The 16,181-nt window shown below is 34.1% G+C and overlaps 1 protein-coding gene across 2 annotated transcripts in view; it reads right to left on the bottom strand.

The window, feature by feature from the left end:
- Nucleotides 1–8,838: 8,838 nt before the first annotated feature.
- The window catches only part of LOC121381650 (insulin-like growth factor 2 mRNA-binding protein 2), a 45,524-nt gene continuing 38,181 nt past the window's right edge, over nt 8,839–16,181 (bottom strand). For both annotated transcript variants that reach the window (XM_041510988.1, XM_041510989.1), the window contains 4 exons: nt 15,277–15,450; nt 14,686–14,796; nt 13,509–13,634; nt 8,839–12,885 (listed from right to left, as the gene is read on the bottom strand). In XM_041510988.1, the coding sequence (XP_041366922.1) occupies nt 12,685–12,885; nt 13,509–13,634; nt 14,686–14,796; nt 15,277–15,450 (612 nt within the window). In that variant the 3' untranslated portion in view covers nt 8,839–12,684. The remainder of the gene's footprint in view (nt 12,886–13,508; nt 13,635–14,685; nt 14,797–15,276; nt 15,451–16,181) is intronic.

Genomic DNA, 16,181 nt, shown 5'->3' with positions numbered 1-16,181 from the left:
CTTCCATAACATGTTATCCTGCTGTACATATGAAAATAATAACTTTATAATCATTTAATGCCAACATTAATATAGCATACAGTGAAAAAGCAGGGACTTCCATAACATGTTATCCTGCTGTACATATGAAAATAATAACTTTATAATCATTTAATGCCAATATTAATATAGCATACAGTGAAAAAGGAAATCTGTAAACAATTTTGGGTATGGCACCATACCCAAATGATATTTTGGGAATGGCATTTTACCCGTTTTACTCTCTGGCAGAAACCCTGAAATTGTATATTGGATAACCTAAATTTATGTCAGTCTCTTGAGGTCAGTTGCTTGTGTGTTTTTTTTTCAAGAAACGAAACATAGGGAAGTCCTGTGTGTAAGAGATTCTTGAAACTGGATGTTGGTCATGGTCATTGACCCAAGTGGATAACCTTGAGCTGACTGTGAGTGCAAGTGTGTAAGCTAAGTGTTAGTCCGATACTTGTGACAGTTTATTGTCAGCTGAAAGTTTAAGTGTTGTACGGGTCACATTCCAGGCTGTGGTAGTAAACAGTGTGTGCTGATTTACTGCTACGGACAAACAGAAACGAGTCTTGGGTATGTTTTGGTCTCAAGAGCCCTCACTTGGATACATTAAAATATATGCATAAAATATCGATCACACACATCTTTGAATAAAGTCAAAAGAGAGCAAGTAACAATATAGTTTAATCACAATTTATAATAGTATTTAAGTCACATTTGTGACTATATAAGTCACATTTGTGACTGGACAAGTAATGATATTATACATTAAATAGCCTCTTCTTGTACACTCATATTTTTGGAATACTTTAAAAATGTTGAAATCTTGTATCTCATGGGTGTACAATGTTGGTGTTATCCCCTAGATATTGTCCTTTTCTAGTGTCACTGTGGCTCATATTCTCATGGGGGCAACACGATGCACCTTGCAGCTAGGTGGATAATAACAAAGCATGGTTCCTTTCTCCACAATTGGTGATCAATAATTCAAAGTTCATAAAATATATATACATAGATACACACACACACACACACACACACACTTATATATGTACATGTGTGTATGTATATTGATATGAAACATTATTTAGTGATCTCTTTCTTATTCATTAGTTTCTAGCATAAATAATGATAATAATACCATCTCAAGTTTCCATGGGAACACTCATTTTACGATGACTTTAAATGGGGTCCTATTTTCAAGAGTCTACTGGTATTGTAAAACTGAGTTCGTTATATGCAAGTGCCCAGATATTGCGACCAGTCTTTGGGAAAACACACATAATTCTATAATTCTGTATCTTGAGCTGCCATCAGCTGTGAATATGGCCACAATCACATGATATACACTGATGGAAATAAAGAAGGGAACACATGACATTTGAGACCAAATTTAAATGAATACTAAGAGTAGTTATGCCTGTGTAAAATACCGAGATGTACCGGTGGGATTGAATGTCTGTACTGTGTGATTGACTACCAGTAACACGGTTTACTTCTTGATACAGTGGATGAGGATTTTGGTTGCATTCAATATTCAGGCCCATAAGAATGACATCAGGAGTGGGGAATGGGTAACAATCTCTGGTGGAGAGGTAAACCGTATCTAGTGGGGGTTGGGAACTAGCCAGATTTTTTTCTTTATTTATATAGAAAGGGACAAAAAAATGTCCTCCAGTGGTGGTGGGGGAGGGGATATTTGTTGTTACTATTTCTGTATTCCCTTATTTCTTTCCATCAATATAATCTATAGCACTAAATACACTGTTCACTATGGTACGTATCACTAAATATATCCTCCAGTGGTGGTGGGGGAGGGGATATTTGTTGTTACTATTTCTGTATTCCCTTATTTCTTTCCATCAATATAATCTATAGCACTAAATACACTGTTCACTATGGTACGTATCACTAAATATATCCTCCAGTGGTGGTGGGGGAGGGGATATTTGTTGTTACTATTTCTGTATTCCCTTATTTCTTTCCATCAATATAATCTATAGCACTAAATACACTGTTCACTATGGTACGTATCACTAAATATATCCTCCAGTGGTGGTGGGGGAGGGGATATTTGTTGTTACTATTTCTGTATTCCCTTATTTCTTTCCATCAATATAATCAATAGCACTAAATACACTGTTCACTATGGTACGTATCACTAAATATATCCTCCAGTGGTGGTGGGGGAGGGGATATTTGTTGTTACTATTTCTGTATTCCCTTATTTCTTTCCATCAATATAATCTATAGCACTAAATACACTGTTCACTATGGTACGTATCACTAAATATATCCTCCAGTGGTGGTGGGGGAGGGGATATTTGTTGTTACTATTTCTGTATTCCCTTATTTCTTTCCATCAATATAATCTATAGCACTAAATACACTGTTCACTATGGTACGTATCACTAAATATATCCTCCAGTGGTGGTGGGGGAGGGGATATTTGTTGTTACTATTTCTGTATTCCCTTATTTCTTTCCATCAATATAATCTATAGCACTAAATACACTGTTCACTATGGTACGTATCACTAAATATATCCTCCAGTGGTGGTGGGGGAGGGGATATTTGTTGTTACTATTTCTGTATTCCCTTATTTCTTTCCATCAATATAATCTATAGCACTAAATACACTGTTCACTATGGTACGTATCACTAAATATATCCTCCAGTGGTGGTGGGGGAGGGGATATTTGTTGTTACTATTTCTGTATTCCCTTATTTCTTTCCATCAATATAATCTATAGCACTAAATACACTGTTCACTATGGTACGTATCACTAAATATATCCTCCAGTGGTGGTGGGGGAGGGGATATTTGTTGTTACTATTTCTGTATTCCCTTATTTCTTTCCATCAATATAATCTATAGCACTAAATACACTGTTCACTATGGTACGTATCACTAAATATATCCTCCAGTGGTGGTGGGGGAGGGGATATTTGTTGTTACTATTTCTGTATTCCCTTATTTCTTTCCATCAATATAATCTATAGCACTAAATACACTGTTCACTATGGTACGTATCACTAAATATATCCTCCAGTGGTGGTGGGGGAGGGGATATTTGTTGTTAATATTTCTGTATTCCCTTATTTCTTTCCATCAATATAATCTATAGCACTAAATACACTGTTCACTATGGTACGTATCACTAAATATATCCTCCAGTGGTGGTGGGGGAGGGGATATTTGTTGTTACTATTTCTGTATTCCCTTATTTCTTTCCATCAATATAATCTATAGCACTAAATACACTGTTCACTATGGTACGTATCACTAAATATATCCTCCAGTGGTGGTGGGGGAGGGGATATTTGTTGTTACTATTTCTGTATTCCCTTATTTCTTTCCATCAATATAATCTATAGCACTAAATACACTGTTCACTATGGTACGTATCACTAAATATATCCTCCAGTGGTGGTGGGGGAGGGGATATTTGTTGTTACTATTTCTGTATTCCCTTATTTCTTTCCATCAATATAATCTATAGCACTAAATATACTGTTCACTATGGTACGTATCACTAAATATATCCTCCAGTGGTGGTGGGGGAGGGGATATTTGTTGTTACTATTTCTGTATTCCCTTATTTCTTTCCATCAATATAATCAATAGCACTAAATACACTGTTCACTATGGTACGTATCACTAAATATATCCTCCAGTGGTGGTGGGGGAGGGGATATTTGTTGTTACTATTTCTGTATTCCCTTATTTCTTTCCATCAATATAATCTATAGAACTAAATACACTGTTCACTATGGTATGTATCACTAAATATATCGTTCAGTGATGGCATTCAATAAGTATGTGCTAAGTGTGGTGTACTGCAGACACTGGCTGTTATATAATATTAACATGGACACAGGTCAAGCAAATACAGAGTTAAACACAAGTATAAGAGGCTCTCTAGTCTCGACTTTATGTACAATTATATATATTTTATCTTATGTTGTTGTTATTATCAATTTTAATCATCAGACAGGATGTTTGCCATGGGCTGACATTTAGCACTATCTGTGATACTGCTGTTTAAATGCAATAGTTTTTGTATGCATAATACTTTATTACATAGTCAAGAATCTCTTTTTAACCTAAAACCTGCAATGAATACCGTTCAAACATTAACAGTGGCATTTCCTTTAAGATAGTTTGTCTTGATGATCATGTCATTAACATATTGTAAACCAGAATAATATTGCAACATGATTATTTTTGTGAATACACGTTAGCATATATATTATGTTCACGACATGTACATTTTGCATATGACTGGACTGGCATTTTATCAAACACACTCTAACCTAGAATATAATGTGTGCATATAAATTTTGTGATATGTGGTATGGTTTGATTGATGTGAAATTTATATGCACATATTTTGAAAACCGGTTTACAATAGCGATAACACTCGCACATGTTTAAGCTGATAAATGGGATGTATCCCTGTGGGCATGTTCTGACAGTGTATTAGTAATATTATCTTTGTTTGCTATAAAAGCTGTACGATCCCATTGCTGCTAATTATTGGATGTTAAGTTATCTATCCTGCATTTGGAGATATTTAATTAGATGACGTAAGCCTTAAGACCGGTGGGTACTGGGTTTGCGTCCCAGTGCTGGCTCAAACCCAGACTGATTTTTAAGGTCCCATTCAGAAGGTGTAAGGCTCCTATGCCAAAATCTCTCTCACTAAACTCTAACAACTAACCATTCACTTTTGGCACATTTTATTTTAATTTGGCAAAATAATTTAATGATGGTTAAATAGTTTGTTGCAAAATAAAGTTCAAGTTTGTTTTGTTTAATGACACCTCTAGAGCACATTGATTTATTAATCATCGACTGTTGGATGTCAAACATATGGTAATTTTTACATATAGTCTTAGAGAGGAAACCCGCTACATTTTTCCATTAGTAGCAAGGAATTTGTTGGAAAATAAATACCCATGGCAAATGTTTTTGTTTAATTTGGTCAAATAATGTTTATATTGATTGATAGTTTGTTTGAAAGTAATAGTGGGGTCCTTCAGGTTTTGAAGTTTAATAGATAATTTGGCAAAACATATTGCTTGCCCAAAGCTAGTCCATCGGGTATGCAGATTAACAAATAGATGTGAGGTTATTTTCCTGACACCTTACTCATTTTTAAACTACTCAAGTCTTTCTGATGACGGCGATAATTTTGTTTGTACCAAGTTTAAAAAGGGAGCTAATTTGAAAGTTTGTGTCCTTTTACGTACAAAGATAATGCATTTCGTTTTCATACTTAACGCATGGTCATGAATGTGTATATAAGTACATGTGTATATACGAACAGATGTTTATTAAGAAACATATAGCTAAACTTCCATTCCAGATACTACATATTTTAACAAGAAGACACGGACTAAATTTTATGATAATTGTCATGACTTGTACATTAATTATAAAATGGAGAACTTGAAGACTGACAAATAAACATATGTACATGTAGGGAAGTTTTGACAGTTTCACCTGCACTAGTTATTAAGTAGTTGTTTTGACACCCAATAGCTGATGTATTTTTCGTGCTGGGGCGTCGTTAAACATCTATTCTATCTATTGTTTAGTCTACTGACAATATTCGTTTTTAACAATATACAATGTACACATTTACATGTATCATGATTATGTATTCATACATATGTGTTCACACATGTACATGTATCATGATTATGTATTCATACATATGTGTTCACACATGTACATGTATCATAATTATGTATTCATACATGTGTTCACACATTTACATGTATCATAATTATATATTCATACATATGTGTTCACACATGTACATGAAGGATGTCTTTATCAAGACTTGTGTTTGTAACCATATTCCAACAGTTACTAGATTTTATTCTGTGACAAGACTATCAAATTATGTTTTTGACAATTTGTTTTTGTATACAGATAATTATGATATTGACTGTTTTATATTTATATATATATATATATATATATATATATATATATATATATATATATATATATATATATATATATATATATATATATACATATATATATATATATACAGTCATCTTAAATTAAAACGGAACTAAATAAGAAACTCACGGTTTAAAAAATATTGATAAATTTTACCATTAATAACTTTTTCATTAGCATTGAAGAAGTCACAGAATATGTTCTGGGGCTATAAAAAACTAAAACAAATGCTACGCCTTTTGTTAAACCATTTATATTCTGACTTATATTTACATGTACTTGATTAACATAATATTTACTTAATATACAATATATCCAATAGCCGACTCTTTGTATTAGAGATTGATTTTTTTTCTCTTCTCTCACAATAGTAAGAGAAGTTAATGGGCTATTCCAAAATTAATTTTATGGGGGAAAGTGGGAAGTTTTTGCTCCCCTCACAATAGTCAGAGAAGTTAACGGACTGTTTCAAAATTGATCATGTTGGGGGGGTGGGGAGTGGGAAGCAATTTATGTGTGTATTACCACCCACAAAATAAAATGTTGTTAAACCATGTGTGCATGAGGTAAATAAATGCAATCAGATGCCCAACCCTCCTCTCCATTTAATCAGTTCTCAGTCTTTGCTAGAAAAGCCGAGTGATTACTCTTGCTCCTCTCCCCTCAACACTTACCTTGCAGTAAAACGTTTAATAAAGTTATTTAAAAGTTTGTGATTGCTCGCCTATCAACATTTTAGGAGAATGATCTTTAAGCTCACCTTGGTATACATATTTTAATAAATGTTATTTAAACCTTCATGTAAAATTTTGCTTGCCTAGCACCATTTTAAGAATGTTATGTTCAGCTCGCCTTAATTTCGTTCAGGGTGAACACTGATTTTGGGACAGCCCAAGTATGATGGCCAAGAGAGAACTCCAGTTGAAATTAATTGAAAGTTTTTGTTTTATCAAGAACCACTGGATTATTTTTTTGTAGCCATCTTTAGTGCCATTTTGGATATCCTATTTTATTTAGAACAAATATTTTTGCAGTCTACAGGTGTATCTGTTCTTGCTTGTATATACATTTGATATGGATTAAGTGCATTCATCTTCATACTCAATAATGTAACATTTCAATACATCATGCGACAATGCCATTGTGTGTTGGGGTCTTCAGAATGTGGTTTTAAATATTTTAACTACAGTGTATTATTATGTCTATACAAGTGGTTTTAAATGTTTTTTTAAACTAGAGTATATTATTATGCCTGTACATGAGGTTAAATATTTTGCCCCACATCATTAGTGAAGCCATTTTAAAGGAAGCCTAAAAAGTGTTAAACATTTTCAATATTTCTGTTACAATTAATTAACATCTGACATTTCAGCAGTAGCTAATTAATCTTCTGTCTTTCTAATCAAGAATAAAAGTTATGATATTTACATTACACAACTATTTTTGATTAGAAAGATATAATACATTTGTTCCTTTCATGAAGGCAATTTGGCTACTGTCAAAATATGAGACTATAATTTTGTTTTTTTGTTTAATTGGTCAGAAAGGATGCGATTTTTCAGCATTATTTTAATCAGAGTTCAACTTTGTGTTCAACCGTTATTATAAAGGATTTGATATGAAATAGACAGAAATTCTCTTATTTGGGTATAGCATAAAGTTTTCTACATTGAGATCATTTTATTATAAATTTTTAAATGCAGAACATTTGATTTTATTTAGGCACAACATAAAATGTTCAGCTTTATTAAGATAATTTCATCTTTTATGTTTACATATCTCTGCAACTGGTTAAGTAGTAAACTATAATACATCATTAATTATCATCAAAATAGACACACACACACCAGGCCATTGTTATATTTGAAATCTTGTCATGAAATTATGTACACCAGTTACGATATGTAAAGTACATTTTGTTAAAATTATGTACACCAGTTACGATATGTAAAGTACATTTTGTTAAAAAAAATTGTTTCTTCTAAGATGATGTTGCCCTCCAAAGAATAGGAACATTTTGCAACATTTATATTACGGTTTGAATTTGCGTATGTGCAAGACTGAAGTCGGTTTCTCCGTTATTCATTCCTTCATGATTTACATGTAATTCATACAATAATGAATTTCATTTTTGTTTTTGTATATTTTGCATTTTGTAGAAATCAATATACTTCTTTTCTGATTTGTACAGAGTTGTCTTTTATATTTACGATGGAAAAGCATGGCTATCAGAACTCTAAAACCAAGGTGATCAGATTATCTGGTCTCCCCCACCCAGATGCCCATAAAATGTCATTCTGAGCTCGAATATTTGGTACCAAAATTAGGTCGCAAAGTAAGTTGTCTAAATGCACAGCAATGAGTCTAAAACATTTCTTTCTTGTGTCCAAAATATTTTTCATTTAACGACGCACTCAACAAATTTTTTAACGGTTATATGGCGTCAAACATATGGTTAAGGACCACACAGATTTTGAGAGGGAACCCGCCGTCGCCACTACATGGGCTACTCTTTCAGATTAGCAGCAAGGGATCTTTTATATGTGCTTCCCACAGCCAGGAAACTACAAATTAAACCCAAAGATATGTATGCTATTTTCTGGAGTGAAAAAAAAAATGGGGAGATTCTCAGGGTGCACAACCCGAACAGTAGCGAGGGCCATTTTCTATCGAAGAATGCACTTTACTTGATGGGACAAGTCACTGCTCAAAATGAGAAATTACAATCCAATGCACACCTTACATGGGAGTCGACATTCAGCTTGTCATTGGTCCTGGCAAGTACTATTTTAGTAACATTCAAGAACAAAAAACAAGAACAAAAAACAAAAACATTTTACTAGAATAATTTATTTTTTGTTGGCAGAAAAAGGAGATTTAACAAGATATTGCAACATTATCTGGCTGCCACTAAAGTGGTTGCCCCAGTAACTGACTGTAGGTTGCGATATCGGCACAACGATCACACCTGACACATCTATCAGTGGTAACCTGGCTCTGTAAGTTAAAGTAATGACACAGCAGTATCAACAAGTTGGGTAACGCCATGCTGGGTGATCATCTCCGTTTTACTACCTGTTTTTGGTTTTCAAGGTGGTGTGTGTTGCAGCAATACAGAACTGATACACGCAATACTGTCAAAACCATTGGGAAAAAAAAATTATATAAAGTAATCAAACTGTCAAAGCCAAAAACAAATGAGTAATTCTCTTTTTTTTTCCCTTCAATAGTGACTAAAATGTAAACCATCGACTAATAACACAGATTAAATATGCACTATTCTAAAGTTTTAAAGGTTGAAAATTGTACAACAAAAACATGCTGAATTTATTCCAGATTGATGGAACTTTTTTTTTAGTGCACAAAAATGAAAAACAAAAGACATGTCAGCCAATGCAGATTGTATGATAAAGCCATTTCACAGTAACACTCAAGTTTACACACAAAAAGCTCTACTCGCTGCAAGGTGAATACTGGATGATCCATTTTCAGTGTCGAAATAACAGCTTGTAACCAATAGTAAAATTAAATGTCATGTTTTCTTTTTCAATACAATTTCCGATATGTATCCAATATGGTACCCTCAGAATTTTTAAATGAAATGTCACTGCAAGAAAACTTTAGTCTTCCACGACAATTCCTTGAATGTGAAATGAAAACACGAGACTAATTCTACTTGTGTTGCTAAAATGGCCTTTCAAGTATTTCATTATGTTCAATGCCTAATGCATGAACTATAGTTCGAGCCCGATGTTGAAATGATGCAAATATATTGGGCATTTGTCTGGTGTGGATGGCAAACTACAGTCAACACTATACTCATTAATTTACTTTACCATTAATCCACATTTCAGAACAAATGAAATGGTCTCGGCCTTGGTAATCTAGAATAAATTCAGCATCCACGCTATGAGTTTCAAGATGGTTGGCTTTGCAGCAGTGTCATGCAGAATAATTTCATCATCATTCCCTCTTCAGTAACAAGACCCAGAATAAAACCAGTGTTTTAGCTTACCTCGGGTCACAATAATAATAATAATATACAGAAAAACCGATCTTCACTTTGATTGTTAAAACTGTATTTTGACTTTCTGACGTAAAATGTAGTTGATTTCAGGAAGATGGGTCACTTGTCAAGTATTATGTGGCAGTGATGCACAACTAACCATGGTGGCATAAATGTATTTCCCCACAACCTAACAATCCATATATATCAAAGAGGTAGGAGGCGTTTCCAAAAACATCTGCATGGAAATGATTAACGTGCGATTGTTTTTACATCATTTCATTCAAAATCATAACTGTCACTGTCACAGGAACAATAAAAGCTAATCACCTGTTTATTACAAATATTTTGTTATCGTATTCCTGCAGATTATTTTTGCTTACTCCATTGTTTTCAAATACACAAATACACATTAGCAAATCAATTAAAACAATGCAAGCCCAGTTTTTATGCTACAAAATCAGCATTGAAACCGAGCCTACAAAGACAAGATTAATTAGCAAACTTTTTTTTTAAACATTTTTTCTTTTCTTTTGTAATATCTATACAGAACTAACCTTTCAATGAATGGACTACCCTCAAGTCATATACTGGCCAGACAAAAAATATTGAGTATGTCAATAATGCCATTAATAATAACAAAAACAATTTCAAACTAACCTGAAAACAAATATGTAAAATAGTTGAGGCTTTTCAAGGGCTAAATAAGCCTGTCTCAATAATCCTTGATAATCCATGCAAGAAACCGTTTTCTAAGTGAACATTTACACTGTAAACAAGACAAACTGCTTAACACTTTTAACATCTTAACAGCTACATTTATTTCACAAATTTACCTAATTATTAATGAAAACTTTTCATTGAAGTGGCACTAATGTTTTCTTGATGACCAAGACAGAAATACAACCATGTAGTTTTGTCCAAGATCACCATCTGAATGCATAGTACTGGACCGCAACAGTTACTTTCACAACTGCTTTAACAACAGACCTGGGGCCTTATTCGCAAAGATCTCTTGGGCTCCGTTACACAACAAAGCATCCTCTTTGCAAGTCTTTTAGCATTGCACTGCGAAATTGCAGAGCTGCAAGAGTTTAGTGAATTGGGGATCTCGCAGTTAGAGTTTGCTTACTAGAGCCCCAGAGAGCTGTCAATTAGCGCCAAGGCCCTAATTTGCTAAACTCTCGCAGTGCAATGTCAAAGGACTTGCAACAATGATGCAATGTTGCTTAAGAGCTTTGTGAATTAGGCCCAAGAACACAAATATAGTGTTGGAAAAACTGTGTGTATTACCGTTCTGTCCATACAGGAAACGTACACACAAAAATGTTATCAATGTTTCGGTAAAGCTGCAGAGGTTAGCAAACTAAAAATCAAGATGCCAGTCAGCCATGCAAAGCAGCTATGCCACCAAAATATGTTGTATGCAGAATCTTTTTTCTTTCTTTTTAAATCAAATGATCAAAATTATTAAGTCTTCCAACAACATCACATGAAAAGTTGACATTAAATAAAAATGCACTAAATATACATATTAAGTAGTTGGCATTAATTATTTTTCGATGATGAATGCATCAACAAATCCATAGAGTTCGTCATTTTCTCCCTACATTATCCGAGTTGGTGGGTAGGTCTATACATCATGAACTACAATGTGCGAGAAAGGCATCAAAAACTTAAAAGACTTGAGTGACTGAATGCAGAGATTACACAGTAGGCATTCACCTGTGACACATTACAGTACGGAATCAATGGTTCAATGCTGGAGGGGCTTTCACAATTTCCGTTATTTAGTTACAGATATGATTCAAACTGCTGTTAAGGTTGGCAATTAGGTGAGCAACAGACTGCTAGGCTCAACAGAAATGCTATGGCAATATTTTCAACAGATTGTCATTGTTGCCAAGTTTTTATCTTCCATCAATAATAACAGTAGGGTGTAAAATGTGCCCTACTCAAGTCATAAAAATTCTAACAAAAAAAACATCTCTCAACAAGTATCAAAAATAAACCTTTAAACACCTCACTTTGTTACAAAAAAAAAAGAAGAAAAAAAAAGACCATCAATAATTCAACATGCAACAATTGCCACTCTAAAATTTGTTCAAACTCAATAATGTATAAATATATCGTCTACAAAATCTCCCAAACTGGCAAATCCACAATAATAAAAGCTGCCTCCAGTTTGGAAGAAAATGCAAAAATACACGATGTATTATGTCCCTTCAAATACATCATCTCTTCCATCAGCATAGAATCATTTTGATGCCTTTGGACCAAACCCTCTATACCATTAGGTGGATCAGGCCGCCAAACCTTCTTAGTTGAAATTACAAGACCACACCCACTATGACCAGTGGTGAAGTTACATAGATCACACCCGGACAAGTTCAGTTCGACGACCTCACCTGTCCAAGTAGATCATAGGTGTGACCATACCTGTACCATTAGGTCAAATTATAGGGCCACAACTATACCAGTGGGTCGAGTTATACCTAAATTCTGAGCAATCGGAGAAAATGAGAGCCTCTAGGGGGGGGAAAATTAACTACTACATAGTGCAACTAAAGTGATAAGATCGAGTCATAGGGCTTTGGTTTTTTTGTTGTTGTTTTTTTGTTTAGTTTTTCTTCACCACAGATTTCATCTATTCACGTTGGTTTCTGGCTGCATCTTAGTTTCCATTTTGCTGAGGGCGGGGTGGTCCTCGGGGTGGTCTCAGATTGGGCGTGTTCGACATCAGAGATCGGATTCTCCGCTGAGCCGACTGAATGGCATAGAAATGACCAATTATTGTCACCGGAACATCTTCTTCATCCCCTTGGTCTTCAGGTAGCTTCACAATAGCACCGCTCACTCGCTGCATCTCCTTCACCTGGTACCAAATACTAAATACTTTAGGGCCCATACATAATACACTGGTTATGTGCATGCACAATTTCAATGTTCAGCACTGCATATCTTTTTCAACCTTTAAACTTCGTCATTTTTTGGTGTTTTTTTTTAAATCATCATATATATCTTCATATGTACACTGATAAATGAATTATTTATTACGATCGATCATTGGTTGGCACCAACTGATCAATTATCGATTAATACCTGAACTTTAGAACATATTTACTTATTTTATGTACGTCTGTGCCTCACATTCTTAGCTAACAGTGAATTAACCCTTTCAGAGTGACAGCATGTGACGCACACTCAATTTAATTAAAGTCAAAGGGGCTTTTTTTTCTTTAAAGACACCACTAGAGCACACTGATTTTCAAATTGATGGGGTTTTGTATGTGATGACACTGTATGCCGCTATTAGTCTGACATCATGAAAAGGCTCAGTTCAGTATAAAAATGAAAAGTTAACATGTAAAGCTGACCTAAATTAACAACAACATATGAAGGTGTAAAACTAGGCGTACGATGTTTTGAGAAATTGGGCTCAGTACCGTGTAATGTTTTAAAAACTAATTCCAGATATTGTAGACTCTTTAATCTTACGTTCTGTCCTCCTTTCCCAATAATGCGGCCAATGGAAGATTTTGGTACAAGTATCTCAGCACGAAGATGAATCTCTTCATTGATCATGCTCTCAGCTCGCACCCGCTCAAATATATAAAACTGTGCCTGTAAAAAAAAAAAAAAAAAAACCTCACACTAAATCCAACCACAAAACTAACATGTTGACAATTCTCAATGGTTTTCACTTTTTAAATACTGTTCCAATTTGTTATCAACTGTAACTCAGGAAAGTAAGGTGTTATGAAATTGTTAATCATACTTTTATTAAAATGTCTGTTAAATTCAACTTTTCAAGATCACACTGTATACAAAAAATACTGAGATGTTGTCACAGAAATGACTTTTATCAGCTTTAACTTACATCAGTTAAACAACAGCGATTAACAGTTGTTCTGACTGTCAAACCAGTGTGATCTAGCCATGTTTTGTTAGTTGGTAAAGTACTCTTATCTCTTGTACAGAGCACCACAGAAATGGCAGTGTGTGGAGCCAACACAGTACATCTACATAGTGTAACTAATAACAATAACTCATGGACTGATCATTTCACTTATCTGGGATGCATGTCTTACGTTTTGGTCTTATTCATTAAATGATTACTTTCTAATAATATCAAATATTTATTATTATTATGCCAATACATCATTCTCATTACTTTCGATTTACAAGATTACGCAGGGTTGAAACTTCGAACTGATGGTGACCAGTACAGCCAAATTGTACTGGCCCTTGAATTTAACTAGCTCCCATAGCTCGCATTTTCATGATCTAATACATATATACATACTGAACATATGCCATAACTCTAAACTATTACATAGGTTGTACATAATTGGTTGTAGTTCTGTGATCTTTTAATGTATCACGTTTTTCAGGTTGGAAAGATACTTTTGGAAAACTAAGGTCACCTGACAGGGTAGGTTTGTAAAATTCATAGTCACCCATAGCCAATAAAGGTCGCGTGGAGCAACCGGATAACTGCTCTTTATCAACATTCATTACACTGCACCTCTACCAGTGTGACAAATAACCTTTTCAATATATCCATATATTGTTAGTTTTTAAACTATTTGATGGAAGAAGGTAGTAGTCAAATATACTTGTAATTATTTAGAGTATGACACAAAATTAATGGAATAAGGTTTCTTCAACTTACCTTCCACTGTGATTCTGGGGTGCCAGTTATTATAACTTTGCGTTCACTTTGTCTTGGAGCTGGTATTTGATTCTGTTGCCCATTAGTTTCATTTTTTTGTGATTGTACAATCTAAAAAATCCATAAAAAAACAGATACCTAAAGATACTTAAGTACATTTGACATGATAATTATTACAAAGTCTAAGACATTTAAAAAACCCGTCTCACCACATAGGAGGCTACTGCTAACTTCAGATTAATAGCAAGATATTTTTATATGCACTTTTCTTGACAAGGCATAACCACAGGCTATGGATTGCCAGTTAACGAGTATTGTTCAAACTGGAAATAACCTAACCGGGAATATTATACTGTATAACAAAGGGGTGTAATCTTACGAGATGCTGTTTTTCAGGCAAGAACCTAAATTGAGGTCACCTATTTCCACAATTTAAATATTAAATAGTTTCAATTTCACAATTATCATACCAAGTTCACCAATTCAAAATACACTTAAGAAGTTATTAATACTGGCTCAAAAAAAGGTGTCTCTATATTAAACTACAATTTAGACTGAATTCCAAAGATTGAATTCCCAAACATATCTTACCTTAATGCGAGCTCCTGATATTCTCATTATGTTTTTAATATTAAGTCCTTTGCTACCAATAACAGCACCAACAGTGTTTTCTGGTATGTAGAGGTAAATCATTTCCAACTGAGGCTGCGGTGGCTGATTTATATTTGTCGCACCCGCAAACAAACCTGGATACATGTTGTTACTCTGAAATATTAATCAGTAATTACTTAATGTCTTTGTAATCATTTCTCTCCAAACTAGTAATTTAAAATTAAAGTAAGACATTTCATCAACTGAGAATTAACTAGGTCTATCCGCAATGTATTTTATATATGCAGTAGACCATGAAAAGTAAGTTACAGTGACCTAGTTATAGTACGCGACACACTACCATCCCAAGTTGTTCCTACATGTGAGGTTTGATGGTCTTATATGCAAGATATGGTCCGGACAAGAAAAAGATATATTAAGATTTTTAAATTCTACAATATTAATTTTAGATTGTAACAGCACATATTGTTTAAGAGAGCCAAGTATTTTAAAATTGCACAAGGGTTGTTCTGGAATATTACGTGAACTAAGTATCATAAGATTGCACAAGGGTTGTTCTACATTATTACGGGAATCAAGTATCTTAAGATTGCACAAGGGTTGTTCTACGATATTACGGGAACCAAATATCTTAAGATTGCACAAGGGATGTTCTACGATATTACGGGAACTAAGTATCTTAAGATTGCACAAGGGATGTTCTATGATATTACGGGAAATAAGTATCTTAAGATTGCACACAGGTTGTTCTACGATATTACGGGAACTAAGTATATTAAGATTGCACAAGGGTTGTTCTAAGACATTAGGAGAACCACGTATCTTAAGATTGCACAAGGGATGTTCCAAGACATTAGGAGAACCATGTATCTTAAGATTGCACA

The sequence above is a fragment of the Gigantopelta aegis genome, chromosome 9, assembly GCF_016097555.1.
Source record: "Gigantopelta aegis isolate Gae_Host chromosome 9, Gae_host_genome, whole genome shotgun sequence".
Taxonomy (NCBI): domain Eukaryota; kingdom Metazoa; phylum Mollusca; class Gastropoda; order Neomphalida; family Peltospiridae; genus Gigantopelta; species Gigantopelta aegis.
Note: the sequence above shows the minus strand (reverse complement) of the source record. Positions and strands in the feature narration are given on the sequence as shown.